Source organism: Astyanax mexicanus, chromosome 1 (genome assembly GCF_023375975.1).
Source record: "Astyanax mexicanus isolate ESR-SI-001 chromosome 1, AstMex3_surface, whole genome shotgun sequence".
Classification (NCBI taxonomy): domain Eukaryota; kingdom Metazoa; phylum Chordata; class Actinopteri; order Characiformes; family Acestrorhamphidae; genus Astyanax; species Astyanax mexicanus.
The window spans coordinates 70,697,646-70,722,261 of NC_064408.1; the positions used below are offsets into that span (position 1 = coordinate 70,697,646).

Here is a 24,616-nt window from a genome sequence, read left to right on the forward strand (position 1 = left end):
GTCGCGTTTTTATTGCTTGTTTTCAGAATATTTTTATATATATATAAAAGGCTTAAAAGATTTACACCGTTATTAGCTTATTTAAGCATGTTTAATGATTTTCTTTTGTTAATTAATCAATTAATAAACAAATAGCTAGAATAAAATACAGATGTACTTAAAATTGTATCTATGCATATGAATATATATAAAAAATATTAATAAAAAATATTTATATTATATTTATAATTAAATATATGTGTACTTTTAAGCTACTTTTTAAAAATATATATTTTCTAGCTATTTGTTTAGATTAATTAATCTAAAGATTAATCAATTAAACAAGTTTAAATGCCAGTTTATAAGTGATCTTTTAAGTGTTTTAGCTGGCTGTCAGTGGAAATACTCATAAATGTAAACTGAGCAGGGATAAACTGGAATAAGCAGTTAATTAAAATGTTTTAGTGAGCCCTTGAAATGTTACCCTTTATCTTAAAGGGACAGTACAAAAGGTTATAGATATAATAGGAAATTACATGAAGCATGCTAAAAAATACTTGAATGAATCTGGTGATTTTAATGCAGATCTGCAAACTCTTTTGTCTTACCAGCTCTTTTCAAGTTCTAATTTTATGTTTTTTTGTTGTTGTTGTTTAACAATGTTTAAATGGTCTGCTGCTTTAAATAAATTACTATCTTGCTAATAAGGAACACAACACTGTTGCAACATTTAATTAGCGTGAATTATAACGCTTGTTTCCTCCCATTTTCAACTTGAGTCCTCTTAATGAAATGCATGTTAATTTACCCTGCAGACTCCTCGGGATACACCAACAAAACCAGAAGGTGGAGGAGGAAGAACCAGAAAATATATGCTATATACTTGGAATACTGAAATAAAAGCTATGATTGCGTTCACAAACGTCAGTATTTATTTAACATTACTCTAAACAAGTGCTCTACTTTGTTAAAACGCCTGAAATAAGCGTTTTGACGCAATTTCACATAAAACGGCTCCCCCTGTCTTCGAGTTGGTATGATCCGAGGGACTGTTGCAATGCCTCTAGAAGCTAGTGGACACACATTGCATGCATTATAGCTACCCAGCCACCTTCAGCGGAGGATAAACAGATCAGAGATCTGGAGATTCCAGCTTCAGTGGACTGGTTTTTATTGTCTTATCGGTTTAAGGAGGCAGTATTCCGGGGCTAGGGTTTTTTTTAACAGAGCAGCTGCAGAAATGTGCTGGTTTGTTTTCGCTTCCTCACTCGTTTGTACCACTGCAGGCTGAAGCGGGGGTTGTGTAGACTGCACATTTCCATGCAGGGAGATTGAGCTCGAAGTTTTTTAGCCAGGCTCGGTTTTTGTCTCCGCTGCAAGTGCTGATCTCCACTTTCACCAATCCTAGCAGGAGCTGGACGGACAGATCTGAGGAGACGGGCTGATAAATTGCCAACAATGAAGGTGGAATTACCTCCAATTGCAACATGGCTGCTGCTGCTGCTGCTCAGAGGTTTTATGGGAGAAGTTTAGTCCCTGAGCTGAAATAAGTTTTATCTGCTGCCCGAGGCGAAGACTGGTCTGAGAGAAGACCTCTGATTTGGAGTAGAAGAAGAGGAGCTGCAGAGCCCAGACTAAACAGTGGTGAAACCAGGACAGACAGAGAGAGAGAGAGACGGCTGGTTTAGGGGGATAGAGAGACAGGGGACTGACTTTCTGTGTGGATTTACTTGCAACTAGGAGGAAAAGACGTCTGACTCGCATATATTAAAGTTTTAATCGAGAGGAAAATGCATTTCTCTATACCTGAGACGGAGGTCCGCTCCGGGGAAAACGGATCTACATACGTGGTGAGTAATTAACTAAGTTAACTAGCTTAGTGCTACGACTGACAAACGAACCAGAGGTTTAGCTAGCCTAACTGGGTTGTGTCCCGGGCTAAGTTACTCACTTCGTGAGTTAACGTTCCCTTGGTTGCAAAAACGGTCCTTGTTTGATGCATTAACTACATCTTTAAACCTTAAAACAACATTTATTTAATCAGCTAGTGAATTGCTTACTAGACATTTCGTTAATGTTAAATCAAAGTTTGTTTCAAAGCTTTGAATGGTTGTCGCTCTTCTACACTCAGATACAATTAAGAGACAATTAATTAGGCCTGTCACGATAAAAAAAAAAGTCTGGACGATATATTGTAACAGAATTTATTGCAATAAAAGATATTGTCATTTTAAGACCACTGACATAATGGTAATGATACCAAAGCGTTCCCACACCTTTTAAAGACAACAAATAATTTCTAGAATATAATACTGCAACAAAATTAAAATAACATTTAATTATAGCATACAATGATATTGCACACCCCTAACTGAAATATAAAAAAATACAATAATTTTATCAGATTTTGATAACAGTAGTCAATGATTCAGAATGTCATGATACTAATAATGCACTCCATATATCCAGAATTAAAGTAAAATAAATGATACTGGACGGATATTATCTGTCTCTAGTAAATATATAATGGGAAATAAGAAGAGTGTAATTTTTTATTCATAAAAACAGCTAAAAAATAGTACCCTGATGTGAGAATTAGGGCTGGGACATATGGCACGATATTTAAAAAATGTTGGCGATATTATTTGATATGATATAATATAACACCTCTATATTATATAATATTTCTATAGTCTATTTTCTATTGTTTTATATAGTCACAGTTATTGAAGTATTGGTCATTTAGCATGACTGGTTAAAATAGTGGATTGGATTGTATTGGATAAAATATGTAAACAAACGTACAAATAAACAGATTAGAAAATCTGAAAAAAAAAATTATTGAGGTCCATTTATTGTATACCTATAGGAGAGTGGTGCACCTCTTAAAATAATAATATAATTGTAATTTTGCAATAATAATATTATTGAAAAAAACTATAGTATTATTAATATTATGTAAACATCCCATTCTATACTACAGATACACAGTACACAGTTTATTACAAACTACACATACAGCTAGTTAAACCATAATGTTGAATTAATGAAATTAATTCTGATGTCAAAACTAAAACTTGTTTCAGTCCATTAGAGATGGCAAAATGAACAAACGTTGACTAAACATCCTCCTGCTATTTGGGTCCTAATAGTAAATATCTAGCTTTAGCTAATTAACTGCTTCAGCATTTTACCTGGGACCCAAGCTAACTAACCAAGTTATTTTAGCTAATCTGGTGTACCTGGCTTCTTCAGCAGTCTCAGCACTGACAGCAAACTTGTCATCCATAGCAACCCATCTGATTTTTTCTTCTTCTCCTCATATGTGCTACAGGATATAGGCAGCTTTCATTGGCACCGTGTCTCTGAATGAAGTCTTCTAGCTAACAGATTAAATCAGGTCAAGGTATAGCTTCTGATCTCCCCTCACTGCCCACATATTACCTTATTACTATGAAGCAGAACATACCCTGACACTGTCCTTCACAAAAACCATCAACATCAGCTGTGGATTTAACCCAGTTACCAACCCACTATCACTGTCAGAACAGACAGACAGACTGACAGACTGATAGACTGATTAGATTATATGATGGGATGGTCGTTCAGACCCTCAGTATTCATGTGACAATTGTACTTGAATATGTCATTCTAATTAGAAGGAGATACCCATTACACTGTGTCTAAACTAAATCAGTGCAGAGCTATCCATGTTTTGAACAAGCCAGCATGACTGGAATGAGTGGAATGCACTAAAACCTTTTTTTGTGACCAAAAAACACACAATATAAATATTTTTTGCAAGTGTTAATTAATGAATTTCACTGTCGCCACTGTGTTTTTCTTAATTGTGGTATTTGCAATTTATTTGCAGCTTAAATGTATTTTTGCTTTTTGTCAAATCTACACTTTACCAACTTTAACTTTCTACACTAACTGCCCAGTCTACAAATATACTTAACATTGAACATTTTATAAATCTGAGCTGATTGTAATTTGTTCATGGTATACTAAATGGCATTGTTTATCTTATACAGTCTTTTCAATTATATGAACAAACACCACTTTTACCAATTCAAAGGATTTCTAACATTTTGGTTCTTATTTGAAGAATCCTTAAAGTAGAAGATGGCATTATAGAAAAGGACCAAATTATAACTCATGATTCTGAAAATAATGGTTCTATCTAGCGCCAAACAATGGTTCAACAATTAGTATGAGAACTTTTTTTTACCCCTCAGGACAAGAACTCTTACTGCTAGGAATTAGTTGCTCTATGACTAGGGCTGCACAATGTGCTGTTTCAGCATCGTCATAACAATGTATGGTCATTTGGTTTAGTCAAATTTTGGTGGCTGATACAAAAGGAAAATTCACACTCTTCTCATATTTCATGATGCGTGTACCAAAGGCAGAATATATATTTGCATATTTGCATTTAACTAAAATCTTGCTCTTGGCTTATTATATTTTATAAGTTATTTGTTTCAGAACATGTCAGGTGAACATTACTGTATGTATGTTTTAGTCCCTATACTATTATTTAAAAAAAACATTTCTATTCTTTAGTGACAACACTGCACTACAAAAATATTTTGGGTTTTCTGAACACTGCTCTCTTCTGGACCACCATATTTCAGTTATTTATAAGAGTTTACATAGTCTAGTAGCCTAAATATCTCTTTGTAAGTTGTCTGGAAAAATTCTGTCTAGCACGGGTCATTGTGGATCATATTTTATGGAGTTTAGAGTTGAGCCTGACTAAAAGGCAAAACATGTAGTGCCCTTCTAATATGCTTGTATTATTACTTGTGTTATTAAAGGAGAACTCCAGCATTTTATTCTGCATCAATAGTCAGTTGCCACACAAAATACGTTTTATGATTTCTTTAGAACTTAGTAAAAAAAAAAGACATTAATTTGGAGCATTGTTTTCATTTTTAAAAGCAGTTACAGCTGTTATTTAGTAACTGCTGTAAAACTATCTGGTAAGTTTTATGATTAAGTGTGAGGAACTGAAATGCAGGCCCATACAAAGAGTCCTCTAAATTAAGGAGTTAACCCAGGGTCTTGTTCCTTTTTGTAACTTCATGACTGTGTGAAGTTGTTGGTTCTAAAAGCCACAGAAGGAAACTCTTTCACTGCTGGGTTTGTCGTAAATCACTGTTGAATAGATGGGTCTTTCAAGGCCACTTGGGGAGGGGAAGAAATGTGTGAGGGCAGATGTGTGGATGTTAACTGAAAGCCAGCAGTGTCTCTGTGATCAAGCTTTGTCTGCTCTCTTGGCTCTCTTGTTGTTTTTGAAAATGTGGAGCAAGGGTTTGTTGACACTGCTGTCAGTTTGTTAGTTTCTTTTTCCTCCTAATTTACACCAGACCCAGTTCATCCAGGTGCAACATCTGTGGAATGTGGAACAAAAATGCAGCCAGGAATTCTCCTGCGCTGCGTTTCTCTCTGTTATATTTCTCCTGTGCACTTTCTCTTTCTCCATACGTTTTCCGTTCTGAATGTTTGTATATCAGCAGTCGTGGTGGATGTTCTCATTTGCGTTGTGTGTGTTTGTGTGTGTTGAGCTGAGCTGTGTAAGCAGTGTAAAGTTGACTCAATCTGGATTTAGAGGATTGTTTCTGGTGAACCTTGGAGCCGCTCGGATCACAGAATGTGCACACTTTGCAGTGGAGCTGCTGTGGAGAGAGGGAAAAGAGGGTATGCGTTCTGAAGAGCAGACTTCCTGTGCTTGCGAAAACCTTTCTTTATGATGGCTCACGCTTCCTGAATACTTAAGGGTACACTTTCCTATCCTTTCTTGTGAAAGTGTTGTGAAATGCCGACCGTCAGGGGCAGAGAAAAGTTGAGTCAACTGTACATTAATGTCAACATCATTGATTGACATACAATACCAGTCAAAAGTTTAAACACTCTCTCTTCCCTCTTCTTATTCAATGTGTTCTCTTTCTTTATATGATTTTTTTACATTTGTAAATGTAATATTGAAGATTCTAAAATATAAAACATATTCTAAGTACCCCATTTAGCTTTGAGGACAGATCTGCACTTGGTATTTTAATCTCAGTGTCTTCATGAGGGAGAGTCACCTGGAAGAGTTTTCTCAGCATCTTAAATGAGTTTATTCACTCTGTGAAGCTCCAGCTCATCCTAAATCACCATCTTAGTTGGGTTTAGATCAGGGGATTGTGGAGGACAATCACTTTTTATAGTTTACAATGTAATTCCATATTTGTTCGTTTAATATTAATAAACTATGTAGAAAAAAAACATTGAATGAGAAAGTTTGTCTGAACTTTTAACTTTTAACCACAAATGCATTTTCCATTATGGCAATTGACAAACACTCTTATCCAGAGTGACTAACTGTTTTTTTTTTTATTTTTTTTTTTTAAGTATGTGCTGGGATTTCTTGCCTATGCACTCTTATTTGTGCTCACAGTGTGGAGAGTGGAGGGTGTTGGTAACTATGCTACAACAACATGTCAAAAATGATATTTGATGATCAACTTTATTATAATGTATTATCTATAATGTTAAGGTGGCTCAATGCTGGTTTGTGTGTGTGTGTGTGTGTGTGTGTTTTAGAATAGGTTCTGTAACTGTATCAGCAGATGTGTACGGGCAATATACAAAAATACACTGCCTGGCAATAAAAAGAGGTTTGACCTGGATTTAACTAAGCAAATGATCTGGGGTTGCCACAGTTGGTCAGGTTTTGGTTCAGCATCAGAAGGAGGTCAGCTGACTACCTGAATATACTGAATATAGACCAGGTTATTCTATCAATAGGCCTTAACCAGACCTTAACCCCATTGGGAATCTTTAGGATGTACTAGAAAAGACTTTGTGCAGTGGTCAGACTCTATCATCATCATCATCATCAATGCTGTAAGATCTTGGTGAAAAATTAATGCAACACTGGATTGAAATAAATTTTGTGAGATTGCAGAAGCTTATTGAAACAATACCACAGTGAATGAGTGCAGCAATCAAATAATCTCATGGCGGTCCAATGAGATATTAGAGTGTGACTGTTTTTTTTGTTGTGTTTGTTTTTTGTTTTTGGACAGGCAGTGTATTAACCTCAGCCCAGGATTCTTAAATTAGTGCTCTTATTGTAAGGTGGGACAGTTAATAGAACCAACATTTCAGGACCTGTGATCTGTATTAAGATTTATCAACATTCAATAAATCACAATATAATGTGATACTGTAGGCAGGATAATGTATTGTAATAGTTTTAATTAAAAAATGGGGAAATTACCATAGGAAAATAAACACTAAAATAAAAATTTGAGTAAAAGGTGAGTTTAATTTTTATGCAATCAGATCAGTGTGATCTAACGACAGAGAGCATCTCTCTAGCAGTCGGAGTTTAAACGCCAAGTTATCCACTGTCTGAAACCAATTTTCACATGTAAACTAATAATTAAAAATCCATACTGTGTTTTTGAAAATCAATGCAATATTGCACAACAACATATTGCAATACTTCAGTAAATTGATCTATGGATGCATGGGTAGGCTGTTACAGGGAACCAACTTGTGTTCAGTATTCATTAAAATCATAATGTGTCAGTCTAAATCAAGGTGAAATGTTCAGTTAATAATAATAATATCAAGTCGAGGTCCCCAGCAAAGGTTCTTGGTAATCATTCTTTGCTTTGTCAGCTGGTACACTAGCAGTGTTGTCTTATTGTGCTGTTTAGATATATAATTGTTCACTGTGTAAAAATGTAGAACCTTCTGAACACGTTTTGGCTTATCAGTAAAACAGACAAAACTGGCTCGCTTTAAGATGATACAGCAGTTGCTGAACAGTTCAGCTGAGGGAAAAAATGCAGAGTGAGCAGCGGTACAGGAAGTTCACAGAGCGAGTACACTTCTTTTAAAATGCAGTTATCTGTACAAACATGAATCGGGTCTGCTGACATTCTTATTCCATCCATTTTCTACGCGCTCTTTGTTGTGAAATCTCCCTTTGAGGGCGGCTGGCTGGGGGTGTGGGTTGCAGTTGTGTTTCAGAGGAAGTAAAAGGTCAGCTAAGTTTGTTTTTCTTTCAGTCATGAGCCAAGTCCATCACTGGAACCAGTTCAGCATCTTTGGATTAAAAACTGAGAAAAGTTAGAATATTCTGGATTTTTCTGATCAGAGAGGATTTTTTTATGAGGAAAAACACAAATCCACAAATCCTCCAGCCCTGAAACTCACCCTACTATAATAAACAGGGAAGTGAAGAAGGTGGAAGCTGAACTCTGTCACTGCACATTCTTAGTGGTGTGTGTTGGCGTGGTTGCTGTGTTTAGCTGTGTTCCGACACCACAATGAAACCAGCATCAGTGTGTTTTTGGCCTGCTTGAAGAAATGGACAGTGCAGTTAGTGCATGTTTAATTCTAGCTTTATAACAAACCTAGTGCTACTTTGGTTAACTTAAGCTGCTGTAAGAGATGTGCAATAATTTTTGAACCCAAATTGGAATTGGTAGATTGTTTTTTAAAAACAGTTACAGTATACAACAAATATATACACAACTAGTGTTAAAATTTGACATTTAGTGTTAATTTAACACTAACAAGGTTAATTTAACGCTGTCAAATCTGCTTTATAGAGGTGAGCAATATGGCCCTAAATAAATCAATCATGATATTTCAGGGTACTTTGAAATGACAATTCGGCTATATGTCAAAACACTGAAACATATAATTAATTATTTTAAGAATATGCTACTGTAACAAAATAAATGTTATGTGTAGTATAAATAGAACAGTTTCAAACATTCAGTAAAAAACATTTTGGGGAAAAAAAAAAAGTAACTTTTTAACTTTTTTTTTATACAAACTGATTTTGTATTAAATAATACAATGCAAAACTTCTAAAACTTATGCAATGCAACAAAACAAATTCTACCAAAAATATATATTTTTGCAGAATATTTAGTTCATGCATATAAACCACAGATATGATCAGTAGTGCAAAAAAATGCCCTTAAAGCTTCACAGTAAATAATAGACTTTTTTCAAGATAGAATACGGCTGGGGCTCCGAGTGGTCCGGCAGACTAAGGTGCTGTCACTATGATCATGAGAATGGGTTTGAATCTCATTCAAGTAGCTTGCCATTAGCTACCAAAGCCCTGAGAGAGCACAGTTGACCTTTCTCTTTCTGGGTGGGTAGATGGCGCACTCTCCCCTCATCATTTCAAAGGGTGATGTCGATCAGCACAAGGCATCTGTGAGCTGATGTATCGGAACTGAGTTGCTTCGCTTTCCTTGGAGCACACTATGATGCTACTCTGTTATGCTGCATCAGTTTGCAAAGAGGAGGTGACTGACTTCACATGTATCGGAGGAGGCATGTGCTATTCTTTACTCTCCTGGTTTTGAGGCATCACTAGTGATAAGAAGAGTCCTAATGAGTGGGTTGTGTAATTTGCTTTAAAAATTGGGGAGTTTGTTTATGATATATTGTACACAATATATCATAATATGGCATTCCCCCTACTGCTGTGCATCTCTGCCAACCGATTAGATCAATATTTCAACAATATTCAATTATAAATGTGGTGTTTGTTTGGTTTTATATATATATTTTTTTGCCTGTTAAAATGTCTTTTCTACATTTTACTGTAAAGTTATTGGTTGTATTCATTATGATTTAATGCTCAGTATCCCTGTGGCTAATACTTGTCAATATATATCAATTACTAGCATATAATTATGAAAATGCTCAGAATCTTGCTGTAATAATCATTAATCATAAACTGTAACCATGAATCCTTTTGACATGACATGTCTCCTTGCTGTGATGGATTACTGAGCTATAAAAGTGCGATTGCTCTTTTCAATTATGCATGTAACATTAAATGGGAGGTAGAAAGAAAGGGCACTTTCGTAGCTGCTGGATGTCCTTGGAGCTCTGTAGCAGTTCCTGCTTTGATGCTGGTCGTATTTATTGTGTCCTGTATTTCACCCTGCAGCCTCTGAACTGCCTGTCAGTCTCTGTGACTGAATGTTTTGCCTTTGTGTTTTAAGTGATTTTAAAATCTGATTTTCTCTCTCTGTTTCTTGTTCTTTACAGGCCTACAATATCCATGTTAATGGCGTGCTGCACTGTCGGGTACGCTACAGCCAGTTATTAGGCCTACATGAACAGGTGAGCTATTCGTGAGCTTGTTTTATTACACTTCATGTTGATCTTTAAAATATAAAAAGATAATATATTTATTTTAATCTTTTGAATAGGTTTTAAAAGAGAAATAATGTCTGAAAATAATAGTAAGATGAATTTATCTAGGATAAAACATTAATATTTATGTTTATGTTTGCCTTGTGATTTTATTCAGAGCAGCATACAGTAGTAGCATGTTGCACAGGTAGGTGCATGTAGTAAAGATGCAACAACTAATCAATTAGATCTATTAAAATTAATTATTTAAAAAGTTGGCAACTCATTTAAAAATCAGTTAGTTAGGTCTAGAATGAGCGACCACCACAACTCAACAAGTGCCTTGACTAACCAATTCTGTGCGGGAATCCCTAGTTGTTAAAAATATGAGATCACAGCACAGCATTGGCTGTGGAATGTGCTCATGCAGTAATGCTGTACACATTCCACAGCCGATGCTGTGCTGTTCCGAATTGTGGTGGTGGCTCATTCAGACCCAACTAACTGATTATTAAATTGGTTGTCAACTTTTTAAATAATTAATTTTAAAAGATCTAATTGATTTGTTGTTGCAAATCTGCATGCTGCTCTGAATAAAATCATAAGCCAAACATAAACATAAATTTTAATGTTTCATTTTAATGTGCACAGCATTACTGCTTGAGCACCTGAGGAGAAAGCACATTGAAACCATGTTCACTACAAGTTTGCAGTAGTATTGTTGTATAGCAATACTGAAGTTTTGTTAAGACATATGCAGATTAATATGACATATTAATCTGAATTACTTTTTTTTTTTCATGTATAATGTTGAAGGGAAAGTGGTATTTAATGTGTAAATATGTATATTAATAAGGTGTTGCTGTAAAGGTCAGCACGGCCGTGTTGTGAGGACCTGCAGTTGGTTTGTTGTGGAGTGGAGTAAACTTTGTGTTTCTGCTGGCACAGCCATGTTTTCAGGTCTGGCTGCTGCTGTTGCTAGGTAACAGGGTTTAGGGGACCTAGGGAGATCAGACGCTCTGGCTAAAGGTGTTGCCATGGTGTAGAGATGCAGTCAGCTCACTCTGATTTCCTCTAAATCCAGTTACCTCCACCAGATCACACCAGTTCCTCCTCCTGTATACACTGCTGTGAATACCAATGCTCCACTTTCAGCTAATGTGTCCTGGACTCTCTTTAGTCCCACTCAGACGGGATTAGTTTTATAGGGGAGGTGGAGTCCGGTTAGTTTTGGTTTCACACTGCAGTTTAGTGAGTGAACAAAAGAACAATACTTTGTTTTTATCATTATCAGCTGTGAGTAAGCTGCATCTCTCTGTGCTTAATATTAATTGCTTTGTAGAATGTTTTAGTTTAGCGTTTGGTGAGTTGCATTGCCTTATCCTCAGGTTCCTTAATTCATTAAAAATTAATCAATCAACTGTTAAAGTAAATAAATGAATTCACAGTCTAAGTGTTTGTGGTTAAAGACTCCCTGCAATTGGTCCAAAAGTCCTAACCAGCTAGAAAGGTGCTTTTGCACTGCAGACGAACCTGATCATGGTTTATGGCCCATTACACAACAACTACTTTTGTTCAGAAGCAAACTTAAAATACTGACCAAATTTTAGACCAAACAAGGCAGGTGTGAAAGCACCCTTAATTATTGATGTAAGCAGGACTGTTAAAAAAAAAAAAAAAAAAAACTTTGATAAAAGTTAATGTTGATAAAAATGATAAAAAGGCCGGAATGAAAACAAACTGAAATTAATTAGTAACAAGGCTATTTGTGAAATGTAAGGAGTAGAAAGTTCAGATAATTGTGTGAAAATATAAGTAAAAGTAATCTGAAGAAAAATTACTCCAGTAAATTCAAGATTTTTACTTTTACCATATTTTTTTGCACTATAAGGCCCATTATGTGACACTAATAAGGAACAGTAATTCTTTAAAAAAAATGGTATGGATGGAAATCTACACACTCAGCTCTGAATGGTGAAAAAGCTAGGTCTTTGTGCGGTTAGCAACTAATGCTAATGCTGCTCCAGCCTTACTGCTGTAGGTCTAAACTGAAACTCTGCTGCACTTACTTTTCGCACTGAGATAGTGTGTGGTGGTGTGTTTTGTGGTGAAATTTAATATATGGGGGCTGCAGCCTTTTTATTCCCCCTTGTGTCAAAATGGCAACCCTGCTAAAGCCTCCACAATCTCTGCATAGTTCTGTGCAGAAAGTCCGAGCATTAGGTCTGTGATTTATGAGCATCATTCCTGAGAGATTCCCTGCTAAAGGGGAAAAGGGGAGGAATATTGCACTGTGCAAAAGGGCAATATGGTCTGACTGAATTCCATTGTTTATCCCTGAAGAATTGCAAGCCATGCTTACAAGCTGTAAAAAAATCTGTGACCTTTAATTTTTTGTGATAGTTTGTTGAGATAAGCTCTTACAAAAATCTAATTTTTGTTCTTTTGACCATTGGAACCCTTGGTTTATTATTATAGTTTGTTAATCCTAATGCATAAACTATTATGGCATATTTGGCAACAATTTAGCAATTTAGTCCCACTGGATTAAATTTTATGACTTATGAAACTGATGCCAGTTATGACTGTACGACTGTAATACCTGAGGTCATGAGGCTGATGAGGCTGGATACCTGTATTGTGGGTCTGTTTACAGGGTATAAGGAACTATAAAAAGCTAAATCTAGATAAACGTTCACTCAGACCCGCTTCTGCTTTCTGTTTTTGAACAGATAAAGAAGGAGTATGGAAACAATGTGGTGCCAACCTTTCCCCCAAAGAAGATCTTCACCTTGACACCAGCGGAGGTGGAGCAGCGGAGGGAACAGCTGGAGAAGTACATGCAGGCCGGTGAGAGGAAGATGACTGCGCTTTATTTTCCAAACCTCAGTGCCCCCTGTCTAGTCTAGAGCCTGAATGTTCCTTGGACTAACACTTTTTGAAAGGTCAGCTGTTTTTAAAGCTCACCTCAGCTGAACCCGGCTGTGTGTGTGTGTGACACGTAGTCAGGGCATGCTGTCCTGCAGTGCCGGGCTGTTGGAGGAGAACCAGGGTGTTTTCATGTCTCTGAGGGCATGAGTCATAATGTTTAAAATGTTCACCTCCAGGCAGATTGATGAGGTTTGGTGTCTTCACCTCACCTCTCTGACATCATCAGCTATGCTTCAAAAGAGCATTTGGGTGAAATTTGCATGCTAATACCTCTCTTGTGTTTTGAGCTAATGAATTTAGCTCTTTAAGCGGCTTAGGGCTTGACGTATTTAAAGGAATCTAGAGTTTGTTTCAGCAAGGTCAGGGGTTACGTTAGCCGCATACAAAGAGGAAAAAGTGGAAAAAAGAGTAACGATTGGACTGACGGCACCATGAGCCGTTTGTTGAAATCCATTCCAGTTCTGGCACATTCCGCCAAACAAGCTAAGCCTTGTTGAGCGTATTTGCTCATAGTCTGCGAGCACACAGGCTGTTCTTGGCCGGCTACTCTCGCAGTTACATCACGGTTTAACGCGGTTATGGAAAATTAAACACCTCAAACACACAAGCTGTTCAGAATGAATAAATTGTTTGTTTACGCAAACGCCGTGTGGGCTTTCAGGGGCTGCTGATAGCCAGCGTGCTATAATGAGAATGTCAATAAACATTTGAGTTTCTCCAGCCCGCCCTCTCATCCAAAGATTTCTTTTTTTCATCTATCCACCTCAGAAAACTAAAAAGCAGAATTGGAAGCCATGGTTAAAAGCTGCATTTTTTTTTCTGTCATATTTTACTTTTTTGTTTTGTCATTGTTTGTTATGGCTTGAAATAAAAATACATTTGTTTTTTTTGTTTTTTTGTCTATATTAAACCTGTAGTTTATAAATCTTTATCAAAGGAGTCAAAGGTTTTCACATTCATTACTCAGATACTAGGGTTTAAAATACTTTTGTTGAAGTTCAAGTATCAATTCTAGCTTTTTACTCAAGGAAAAGTGTTTAAGTTGTTTTGAAACCATTACTGTTAATATTTAGTGAAGTAAAAATAATGTATGTGGGGAAAAAAATGACATCAAGGACAAAAGCTTAGGCTGCACCAGAGGAGCCTATAGTGCACTAACCTGCCCCTCCCCAAAACACATTTTTTTAAAAGCCGTAATGACTATAATGTTATATTAAAATGTTAATGTTTGATAAATTTGGAATGCGCAGTTCTTCTTCAGTTGTTCACCAACGTGTGTTTCAGAACTTTCAAATCGGACAGTTCTTTGTGCCTGACACTCTGGCTGAAACTCTCTTTGACTAGGTCTGCCTAACAACAGAGCGATCTATATTCTGATTGGCTCAACGAGAGTACATTTATAATATGCAACCGATGGATTGGCAAGCGTGAGAAATACCATGTGTGGCGTGTGAGCGTGTGAACTCGCTGAGGTGCGTGTGTCACACGCACAAAGCATGAGACTTGAGAACAGTGTTGTCTAGTAATGTAATAAAGTATTTGTAATTTTTTACTCGACACAGCCGATTCTAATGCAGGAAATAGTATGACATATTTGATAACCATTCAGCATATTTGAGTCCAGCAGGGTTCAGATTTTGTCTATTAAGCAAACAACTGGCAATATTTCACAGACATGCATAAACATGGTTGACCTTTATCTGCTGTATTAATAAGGAATCTTCATGTACACCGCTCTGCTAGTTATTCTGTAATTGCCTTTATGGAGGTTTTGCTCCAGGCTGAATCTGTTAATGAGTGTCATCAAAAGTGTGACTTGTGTGTGATGTTTAAATGCTACAGTATTCCTGCCTGACTTAATCTGACACTTTTTTTTTTTTCTTCTTCTTCTTTCCCACCATGCAGTGCGCCAGGATCCCCTGCTGGGAGCTAGTGAGATGTTCAACAGCTTTTTGAGAAAAGCTCAACAGGTACAGGCTGCTTTTGAAGCTGTAATTGGAGTATGATGTAATGCATTATGTTCACATAAATCAGACATTTGCTAGGGCAACTGTTTGAGTGTCCTTTTATACTGAATGCTAGATGCATGTAAACCTGTATTTCTACGTTTGTTAGACACTGTATACCACATATCTACTAATTTATTTCTAATAATTTATATCTAATAAATTAGAGCTCTATTCGTTCAGCATGCTAAGTGCTGCCACTATTATCGGGAGATCACTTGTTTGAATCCCGTTCATGTAGCTTGCCATCGGTATCCGGAGCCCTAGGGGAACGCTATTCGCCTTGATACTAGGGTGTGCTAAGCTTTTGATAAAAGACCTTGTAAACGTCTCCGATCTGGTTAACTGTCATTTTTTCAGATCTCCCAGGCCTTGCTGGGATTCCTTGGTCTGGCAGCAGGTCGGTGTCTCATTGTGTAGTCTGATCCAGCCTTCCCCGTGGCCTCTCATCACAGGCAGAGCCACAGGAGCAGAATGAGAGATTACTCAGGCTTTTATTTGTCATTTTGTCTTGTCTGCAAAGATCAGTGACTCTTCTAAGACCCCCTGCCTTTGTGAGCATGGGCCGAGGGAGCAGGGAGAGAAGACGAATTAGCTGAGCACAGAGGAACAGACAGAACAGCTCACGGTGCTGAGTGAAAGCACACATACCTCAGCACAGCACAGTGATGCCATTTCTAGTGGTTTTGTGTCTGTTCTCCATGAGGCGTAACAATGGCTGTACTGATTGGTATCTGCCGCTTGCCCCCTGGTCATTTGTTATCAGCAGACTCTCCATTGTGTCAGTTGTGGATGTGTCTGCATTGAGGAGAGAAGCTGAATGGGAGCAGTTTAAGGTCATGTTTTTTTCAGCATGTATTTCAGGAAGATTGTTTGTGTGTTTCTGATTGCTTCTGTTTTTTCACAGGAGACGCAACAAATCCCCACTGAAGATGTTCAGCTGGAAATCCATCTCTCCAACGGCCAGAAAGTTAAAGTTAACATTCTGACATCAGACCAGACAGAAGACGTGCTGGAGGTATGGCTGAATCTCTAGTGATTAATTTTGGCTGTTATTGTGTTTTGCTGTTAAGCAGACCACCCAAGTTTCTTATGCTGTGTTTGTTGCATGTATAGCTGTAAAGGTGCCATAGAATTTATTTATACAGTGTCCTCTAAAGTCTTCATAGGAGGTATGAGGCTTTGGTTAAAGGCAAAAATACCCAGATGCAGTTTTACCACGATCATATTTGTCTCGAGAGTGAAAGAAACTGTTTTTCCTCTTCCATTGTGTTCATAAATAATTTGGTTAGCTTTGGTTTTGGTCCATTTTACAGCACTGTTTTAGTTCTACAGGCTTTTCTTTGAAGAAATCACAGCAGTGGTTAAGGGTTCATGGTTTTGTCACTTGTCCTGAACTCTCCTTATTTAATTATAGCTGAGTAAATACAGTTTTTCATTTTAGGACGCATATAAAGTGATTGTCTGGCCAAAAATCAATTAAACTTAGACAGGTTGGATAAACTTTCAACAGAGTAAGATTCTAAATATTTCAGTAGTTGGCGAGTCTTAGAGGTCAGAGAACACAAGCAGTTTCAGCAGTTATATTTTCTTAAGTTTTATTATTCTATTATTTTTGTGTCTCCTTGGCTCAAACCACAGTAATCCTAAAAGTTCCATATATTACCTGGAGGTGCTGTATGTGTAAATATACCCATTATGCATTAAGCCCTTTTACAATAACCACACCTTTTTGAATAGAGCTGAATAACGATTTAAAAAACAAATTTTGTGGGGATATAAAAATTTGACAATATGAGCAGAGGTTAGACTAGCTGTAGAATTACAGTAGAATTACAGTATATTGGGAAAAAAAACGTGATTGAAAGTTGTCTGTTTTGCCATTGAAACCTATGGGGATGGGTGGAGTTACACAGCTTTCTGAAATCGAACAGCAGGGGGCGCTCGACCTGTGGTGGCTTCACTTTTGAGAGACTATACTCTGTCCAGCTATACACAGTCTATGAATTAAATGAGTGGTTACTTAAAAACTGCTGAATTAAACAAGCTTTTATATTAGTTTCATACAAGTTTTGTTGTGCTTGCATTATCTCTTGAAAATAAATGTAAAAGAAACTGTTTGCAAATTTGAGTGGTGCTGTTTTTTAACTACCATATTTTCCTTACTATAAAGTGCGCTTAAAATCCTTTAATTTTCCAAAATATTGTCAATGTGCCTTTTAATCCGGTGCGCCTTATGTATGAATTCTACCAGTCAGGTTGTAAGGAGCAGTAAAGCCACTTTATTGAAGTACAGTGTTGTTGTTTAGTTGTATAGTTTTGTTCTCCAGCACTGAGACTCGAGACTGGAGCAGTATTAGCATTAGCTGCTAACTGCACAAAGCGCTAGCTCTTTTACTGTTCAGGTGTTATCGGCCTTTAGCCTGCTGCTAACCCCAGCTAGCACTATTGCTAGAGCAGCATTAGCACTACCCGCTAACAGCGCTAAGCGCTGGTTAGCTTTTTTGCCGTTCAGAGGTGAGTATATCAGACTGTAGTCTGTGTTTTTACAACGTTAAAACAAGCTATGAGGGATGAACCCCTAGCTGATATCACCCTGGCTTACCAGAACAATCAGTTTTTCTCAGCGTAGGTCTGTTTGGCTAGCATTAGTGTAAATCTAAGCTTACTCTAAATAAATGAAAGTGCTTTACTTACCCAAATTAACAGTTTTCAGGAAAAAATTAAAAAATAATGTGCTTAATTTTCCCGTGAACAATTATGTATGAAAATAGACCAGAAAATAGATTAAGTAGATTAAGTTAGTTAATTGATAGTGCGCTTTATAATCCAGTGCACCTTATTGTGCAAAAAATACGGTATATATGAATAAAGCAAATAAAACTTCTTTTAAGTTGTTAAGTAAAAACGTAGAAAATCAATAATTGCTTATGTACTTGAAGAATAACTAGATTTTATTATTATTATTATTATTATATATTTTTTAAACAATTAAATCGTTATCACTGTTTCTTGCCAGTACACGGTCTATTTACCCATACTCTCTACTGTCAGCCCCCCTAGTACAAAGTCTGGTTAATGTCAGAGTGAGCCCATGTGGGAATAGAGCAGGTAATTTTCCTCAGATTCCACAGTGGGTCCTGTCACACCTCCTGCAAGCACTACACGGGCTCCACCCCTTAAACACACAGAGCGTTTCCTGTAGTGAAAGCACATCTGACATGGAAAATTTCTGTCTGTATGCTGCGTGTGTGAAAGGGCAGCTTCAGATAATGTTCCAAATGGATTTTTAGAGCTTGAGAATTGAATTTTTATGACCTGTTATGTCCTTTAATAAACTGAACCAAGTTTTATGTCAAGTAGCACATTTTGAGTGTACACACACTGGATTAACAGCTGATCTGCACAAAGTGCATTGTCCTCAGTACATTAACCTGTTTGTGTAGTTCTGGCTGTGTGAAGTAGAATGAAAATGAGGATAAACTTGGATTTTATTGAAAGGGGTTAACAAGAGTTTTGATTATTTTGAATTTAGATTTTTTCACACTGCCACTTCAGTCTGTAAAACAGGTAATGCGGTTTCTAGGCTAGACATATCAAATTCCACACTGGGCTTTAGAGTGCAGCATTATTTTTCTGTTCTAATTTTAATGTGTAATTTTGTTGGTATGGTGTTAATTGAAGAGGAAATATCTTATGTTAAATTTGTCATGCAGTTTTCACTTTTTTTGCCAACATACTGATGAAGCTCACTCCCAGCCTGCTGAGATTTCACAGTTTGTTGATGTTACTGTTCAAGTCTTGAAGAAAGCGTAACCTAGATTACTTTACATGCAAATGCACTGCTATGTGGCTATGTATTGTGTAAAAATTTAATTGAAGTCATATAGTGTTGGAACAATATCGTATTTTTAGCACTGTAAGGCACCCTTGAAAATCCTTAAATTTTCCTAAAAATTTCAGTGCAACTCATGTATGAATTTTATCAGGCAGGTTGTAAGGAGCAGTAAAGCCATTCTGCTGAAGTGCAGCGTTATACAGGAGTTTCAGTAAAGTTTCTCCAGCACTGAGGCTGGGGCAATATTAGCATTAGCTGCTAACTGTGCTAAGCGCTAGCTGTTTCATTGTTCAGAATTGAGTATATTGGACTGTAGTCTGCATGTTTACCGTGTTAAAACCAGCTATGTGGGACAAACCAACAGCTGTTATTGCCCTGGTTTTCACAGTGTAGCGCTGTCTATCTAATAATAATAATACTTTTATTTTTATGTAGAGCATTTCTAAAACCCAACAACGCTTACAATCATTAGTACAAAGAAGATACAAATATTCAACACACAGACAATATAAATGTACACTTTTATATATTTATAAGTATGATCAAATTTTTCCCCCAAGCTGAGTTCAAAAACAAGTGTATTTTTCTATTTGCTGATACTGATACTCACTTAGAATTAAGCAATCAGGAGCATTGTGTAATAATGTAGTTGTAAGTGTAAAAAGAGTCACACTACATAATCACTTCTTTATGCTTGTCCAAACCAGCGAAGTTAAAAGAAACTAAGAATTATAAGATTAAGCGATAACTTTTACACTATGGACATATGGTAATTTCCCCAGTGCTAGCCAGTTGGATGAGGGAACTAACAGGAGAAATATTAATATAAGAAGTTAGGGGCTGCTGAGCAAGTTTCACTCAAGTTTTTTTTCTTCTTCTTAAACCAGCATTTTTTCCTGCTTGTGAACTTTGCATTGGATGTATGAGGTCTTGGATGAGTGTCCATTATCGTTATTCATGCTTCCCTAGTTTGAGGTAAATGTGTGATGATATAGTCATGCAGTGTTTCCAAACTTTTGAATGTTTGTTAGTTACATTAGGATTGTGGCTATAGTGCAAAACAATACGCAGCAAACTTTTAAACACCAAACTGATGGAAAATATTGTCCAATTTATTTTTTTGGTTAACAGTTCTAAGCAATAGTTAAATAATTATGTAACAATGAAACCGCACTCTGAGCCAACTGAAAGTATGACAATGTTGTTTTCACTCTAATCCTTCATGAGCTCATTAGTGCAACATTGAAACTTATCATGCTATCTCATCAGGAAATTTTAGTCAATTAGTCAGTGTGCTACAAAAAGGCCTTCCAGACAAAAGAGACGCTCTTATCTCAGAGAGTCTGAAATTCCGGCCAGACCTTGAATCATAGCTAGTGTGTTTAATTTCCGTTACATTCATTCTTTCAGACTGGAGCTGTTTTGTTTCTGTTCCATTTTAAACTCAAATGAAAGACCTAGAGGCCAGCTGACTGCTCTGTGGAGGAAATGTATTACCCCTGTCCGGCCGTGGTCCAGCATGCTTTTCTGTGTGTGTTTTTTTTCTTTTTTTTTTTTTTTTTTTGGCCAAGGTTATAGAGAACATTGCAGGTGTGCAGTTCACCATGTTCATTTTAAATGCCTCTTATCCCTGTACATAACAAATGGAATTTCCTCAGTTACAGACCTCTTTTTCTGCCTACAACGAGGGGGTTTTGCACAGTATGATTTTTTTTTTCTAATATGAAAGCTTGAATTGTTGACACTAATGTTATCTTTTAAAGAATGTCTTCACACCTGCATTTTTTTCTCTTTATTAAAAAACAAAAAACAAAACACTAGTCGCACAAATAGTTTAGGCCGGTGTAAATACAGTAATCTTAATTCAGATTTGAACCAAATCTGTTACCCTTACAGGGACCCTTACTGTAGCGGTTTGTGTGAACGTGATCTTGACTGTCTTACCAACTTTCAGCTTTACTCCACCTGTTTGAGCCAAACATAGTAGTCAAGTTTAAACAGGTTTAATTCCCAGATAATCACTGCAGCTATAATTAAATACCATCTCTATTGTTAATTCATGTTAAAGACCTTCTTCCTGTATTTATTTTCTTGCTTTCGCCCTCAGACAACTCTGACCAATAAGTAGAGAGAATGTCCATACAGGGTTTGTTAAGATGCTTTTTGGTTCATTTGGATTTTTCGCTGTGTAAAAACAAATTGAACCAAGGGGAAATGCTCTAAGTTTACCAACTGAAGGGAAAACAACTTAAAACTATAGTTCTTACCACAATTGCCATGTTCCAAAGCACAGGTATTGACAGAACTTACAGGCGTACAGACTTCTTACCTCAGTTAACCTTTAAAAACAAGAATAGTAAAACCTTATCAGTTCAGGTGTGTACAAAACTAAACATTTTTTTCCACAATTACACAATCCCATTTCAGTTATTGCCAACATTCTAGGCAGTAGCAACAATTCTAACCACTTACAGTGCCGCAGGTTCTGAGCTCTGTGCAACATCACTGGACAGCTGAGCACACTTACAGCGCTTTTTCACTGGCACTGTTCTGGATTGCAAACCTAATTTTGAACCAGTTCGCCGTGTTTCCACCAACAAAATGAGGTCTTGGAACCAGAAACATTTATTTTGCAGCTGGGACAGAGTAAGTCTAGGTTCTTCTGTGTGAACCGTGACTACATCTGTGGGCATGTCTGTTTGTACAGGAGCACCTCCGCTGTGCAGCGCCCTCTGTTGATGACGTGAGGTGTGACATTTTGATGGTTCCACTAAAACTGATGGAAACGCAGGCTGGTTTACTGAAAAGCACCAGGGTTCTTTTAAGCCCGTATGGAACTGGTATAAGAATCAAAAGCACTATTAGAGGAGAACTCCAGCTAACATCTGCTCATATTGCCTTACATCACGCAGAACCAGTTACACTGGGATGGAACCACTGACATCACAGGGATGGAACATCTCTTGTGTTTTTCTTGAGTTGATATTAGACTATACATGGGTACTGTTGATATTTTTCCCCCTCAGATACAGTGCATCACAAAAGTGAGTACACCCCTCGCATTTCTGCGGATATTTAAGTATTTCTTTTTTTATGGGACAACACTGACAGACTACTTTTCATTGTGTCAAAGTGTTATTTTGTGTGCAGCATTGCAGTGCTACCCTGGAAGAGCTGGTAAACTCGTGCCCGGGAGAGTTAGGGCATTTTTGGAAATGAATGGCAGCCACACGAAGTATTGACGCTTCAGGAAATTTTACTTAGGGGTGTACTCACTTTTGTTGCCAGTGGTTTAGACATTAATTTACACTGTTATATAAGCTGCACAAAGATGACTTTTCATTGTGTCAAAGTGTTGTTTTGTCATTGTTGTCCCATGAAAAGATAAACTTAAATATCTGCAGAAATATGGGGGGTGTACTCACTTTTGTGATGCACTTCCAATGAACATTTTCCACACTGTTCTCGGTTTGATTTTATATTATATGAAGGAATAATGTGTGTTTAAAAGATGAATAGAGGCTATTCAGTATTCAGCAGAGCTCCAGAGCCGTACAGCACTAAAATAGGATGTGTGGTAATGGCATCAGCAGAATGGTCTTCCTGTTGTTCAGTCTGATTCGGACGATTCCAGTTAGTGTTGCAGTCAGCACAAATGATAGAATGATGAATCAAAGCCGACCAGTTCTGTCATTCTGCTCCTGGGACACTGTATAACTGTGTAGCCACAGTTTATGCACCCTTAATTATGTAGTTGAAGGTGATAACTGTGCTTCTTCATTTGATGTCAGAGACACAGTTGTGTTTGTGTGACAGTGGCTCCCAGTCTGCTTCTGTTCACGAACAACGTGACAGTCCTGACTGTAATGGAAAACAGTTTACTGTTGCCAGTGTTCTCTACAGCTGGCCAACGAGAGGCCGGTTTGAGACCTTTTGTTCTGGATTAGACACGTATGACTCTGTGCCAGCACGGCTGTAATACACTGCACAGCTCCTGGGTTTACTATGCGCGGCCCGGAGCCTTTTCTTCAGCGTGTTTTTAACTGTGGGCCACGTGGCCAAGTGCTGCTGATTCACCGCCAGTTCATTCCCACTCACTTCTCCTTTAAAGCGCACTTGAACCTGCAGACGGGCACACCACGCTCGAAACCTCCTCAGCCTAAATACCTAGTGGCACAAACCAGCCTTTAGCACCTGATGATACACAGCTGGGTGACCTGCGTGCTGATGAGTAACCTGATCATGAGTTCCACTTGATTATAATGTGTAATTTTTAACAGAGAGCACTGCTATTTATGCTGTGTGGAATAAAATGGCACATCCACCCCCCACTTAAATTCACTCTGACGGGCTGTCTGTGTAGTGTAACAACTTATCAACTGGAAAACAGACTCGTGCAGTTGTCAAACTAAATCAGTCCGATGAAAACAAGCTTCTGCTGCCAGCATCTGAACTTTTTCCGACAGGTCTGTGTTAATTTGAAGGGTGTGTTCAGTCTTCACGGTTGTTCAATCCCTTTCTCTCACCAAGAGACTCAAATAGAAATAAAAAAAAAAAACACAATGCTTGACAGGCAGGTTTCCATGATGTTGATCCAAGTTTGTCAAGCATTGATCTTGGCACCTTGAACGATTCCTGCGGTGCTGTTTTACAAGATCCAGTGTAGATTAGAGATGAATTGAAGATTGTTTCTCTAAAAAGGGCCTAAATTACTTTTAAAGACCCTGATTCTGCATTTTAAATGCATTTTATATTTTATTATTATTATTATTTTTTTTACAGTATCATTTTCCAACCCCGTTAAACGTTTGCAATTAAACCGGCTGTTTTTAATACTGTGCCTTTAAGACTAGAGGTGGACTAGGGAATCACAGGGCATCTAATAATATGATATTAACACGATATATTGCCAATGATACAGTAATTCTGCGATACTCCAGCTATCACAAGACATTTCTCTACAATATTTCACGGCATCTGTGTTACTAAGAGGATAAAATACTCAAATAAGCAAAATACCAGGAATTATGGATTTATTGGTGTCTCAGGTTAACCCTGTTCATTTGATTAGTGCCACCATGTGAAGTAGTGAAGCAGAAACTTTAAGTCAATTTTTTTATTATTTTTTTTTTAACCAAACCAAAGTGCCTAAAAATAATACTAAATTCCAATAAGGTGAGTTTTGAAAATGATTTATTGAAAACAATCGGACTCATAAAACCACTACTTTTTGTATAAAGGCTATTCATATTTATTTAAATGGTAAAGATCTATTCAGCAAATAGTAACATGCTGCCCAGACAAGCAGCTTTTTTATTCTATTTTTACCTACAGTATATCCATGCTTTTAGATCTAACAACTCACATTGAAGTTATAAGAAGTGTTGCAGCCTGGACTGTCTGGCAGTCAGAACAGACCTAATTTACATACGTCAGTATGTAAAGGCACAGTAAGAAAAACAGCAGGTTCAGAAATATAGAATGGTTGGAAAATGGCTTTATGTTAAATGAATTACAACTGCTGATTAAATGTTTTTATGTCCTTTAATAACAACAATGCTTTTTCTTCCTTCAGGCAGTTGCAACAAAACTGGACCTGCCTGATGATCTGGTGGGATACTTCAGCCTCTTCCTGATACAGGAAGGTGTGGAGGGCAGCTGCACGTGTGAGTACACAGCTTTCACTTGC

General features: G+C 37.2%; 1 protein-coding gene across 2 annotated transcripts in view; it reads left to right on the forward strand.

Moving 5' to 3' along the window:
- The first annotated feature begins 1,055 nt into the window (after positions 1-1,055).
- snx17 (sorting nexin 17) overlaps positions 1,056-24,616 on the forward strand; it is a 46,970-nt gene continuing 23,409 nt past the window's right edge. For both annotated transcript variants that reach the window (XM_022663793.2, XM_022663798.2), the window contains exons 1-6: positions 1,056-1,829; positions 10,066-10,140; positions 12,885-13,002; positions 14,989-15,053; positions 15,997-16,107; positions 24,503-24,593. In XM_022663793.2, coding sequence (XP_022519514.1) covers positions 1,770-1,829; positions 10,066-10,140; positions 12,885-13,002; positions 14,989-15,053; positions 15,997-16,107; positions 24,503-24,593 — 520 coding nt within the window. In that variant the 5' untranslated portion in view covers positions 1,056-1,769. The remainder of the gene's footprint in view (positions 1,830-10,065; positions 10,141-12,884; positions 13,003-14,988; positions 15,054-15,996; positions 16,108-24,502; positions 24,594-24,616) is intronic.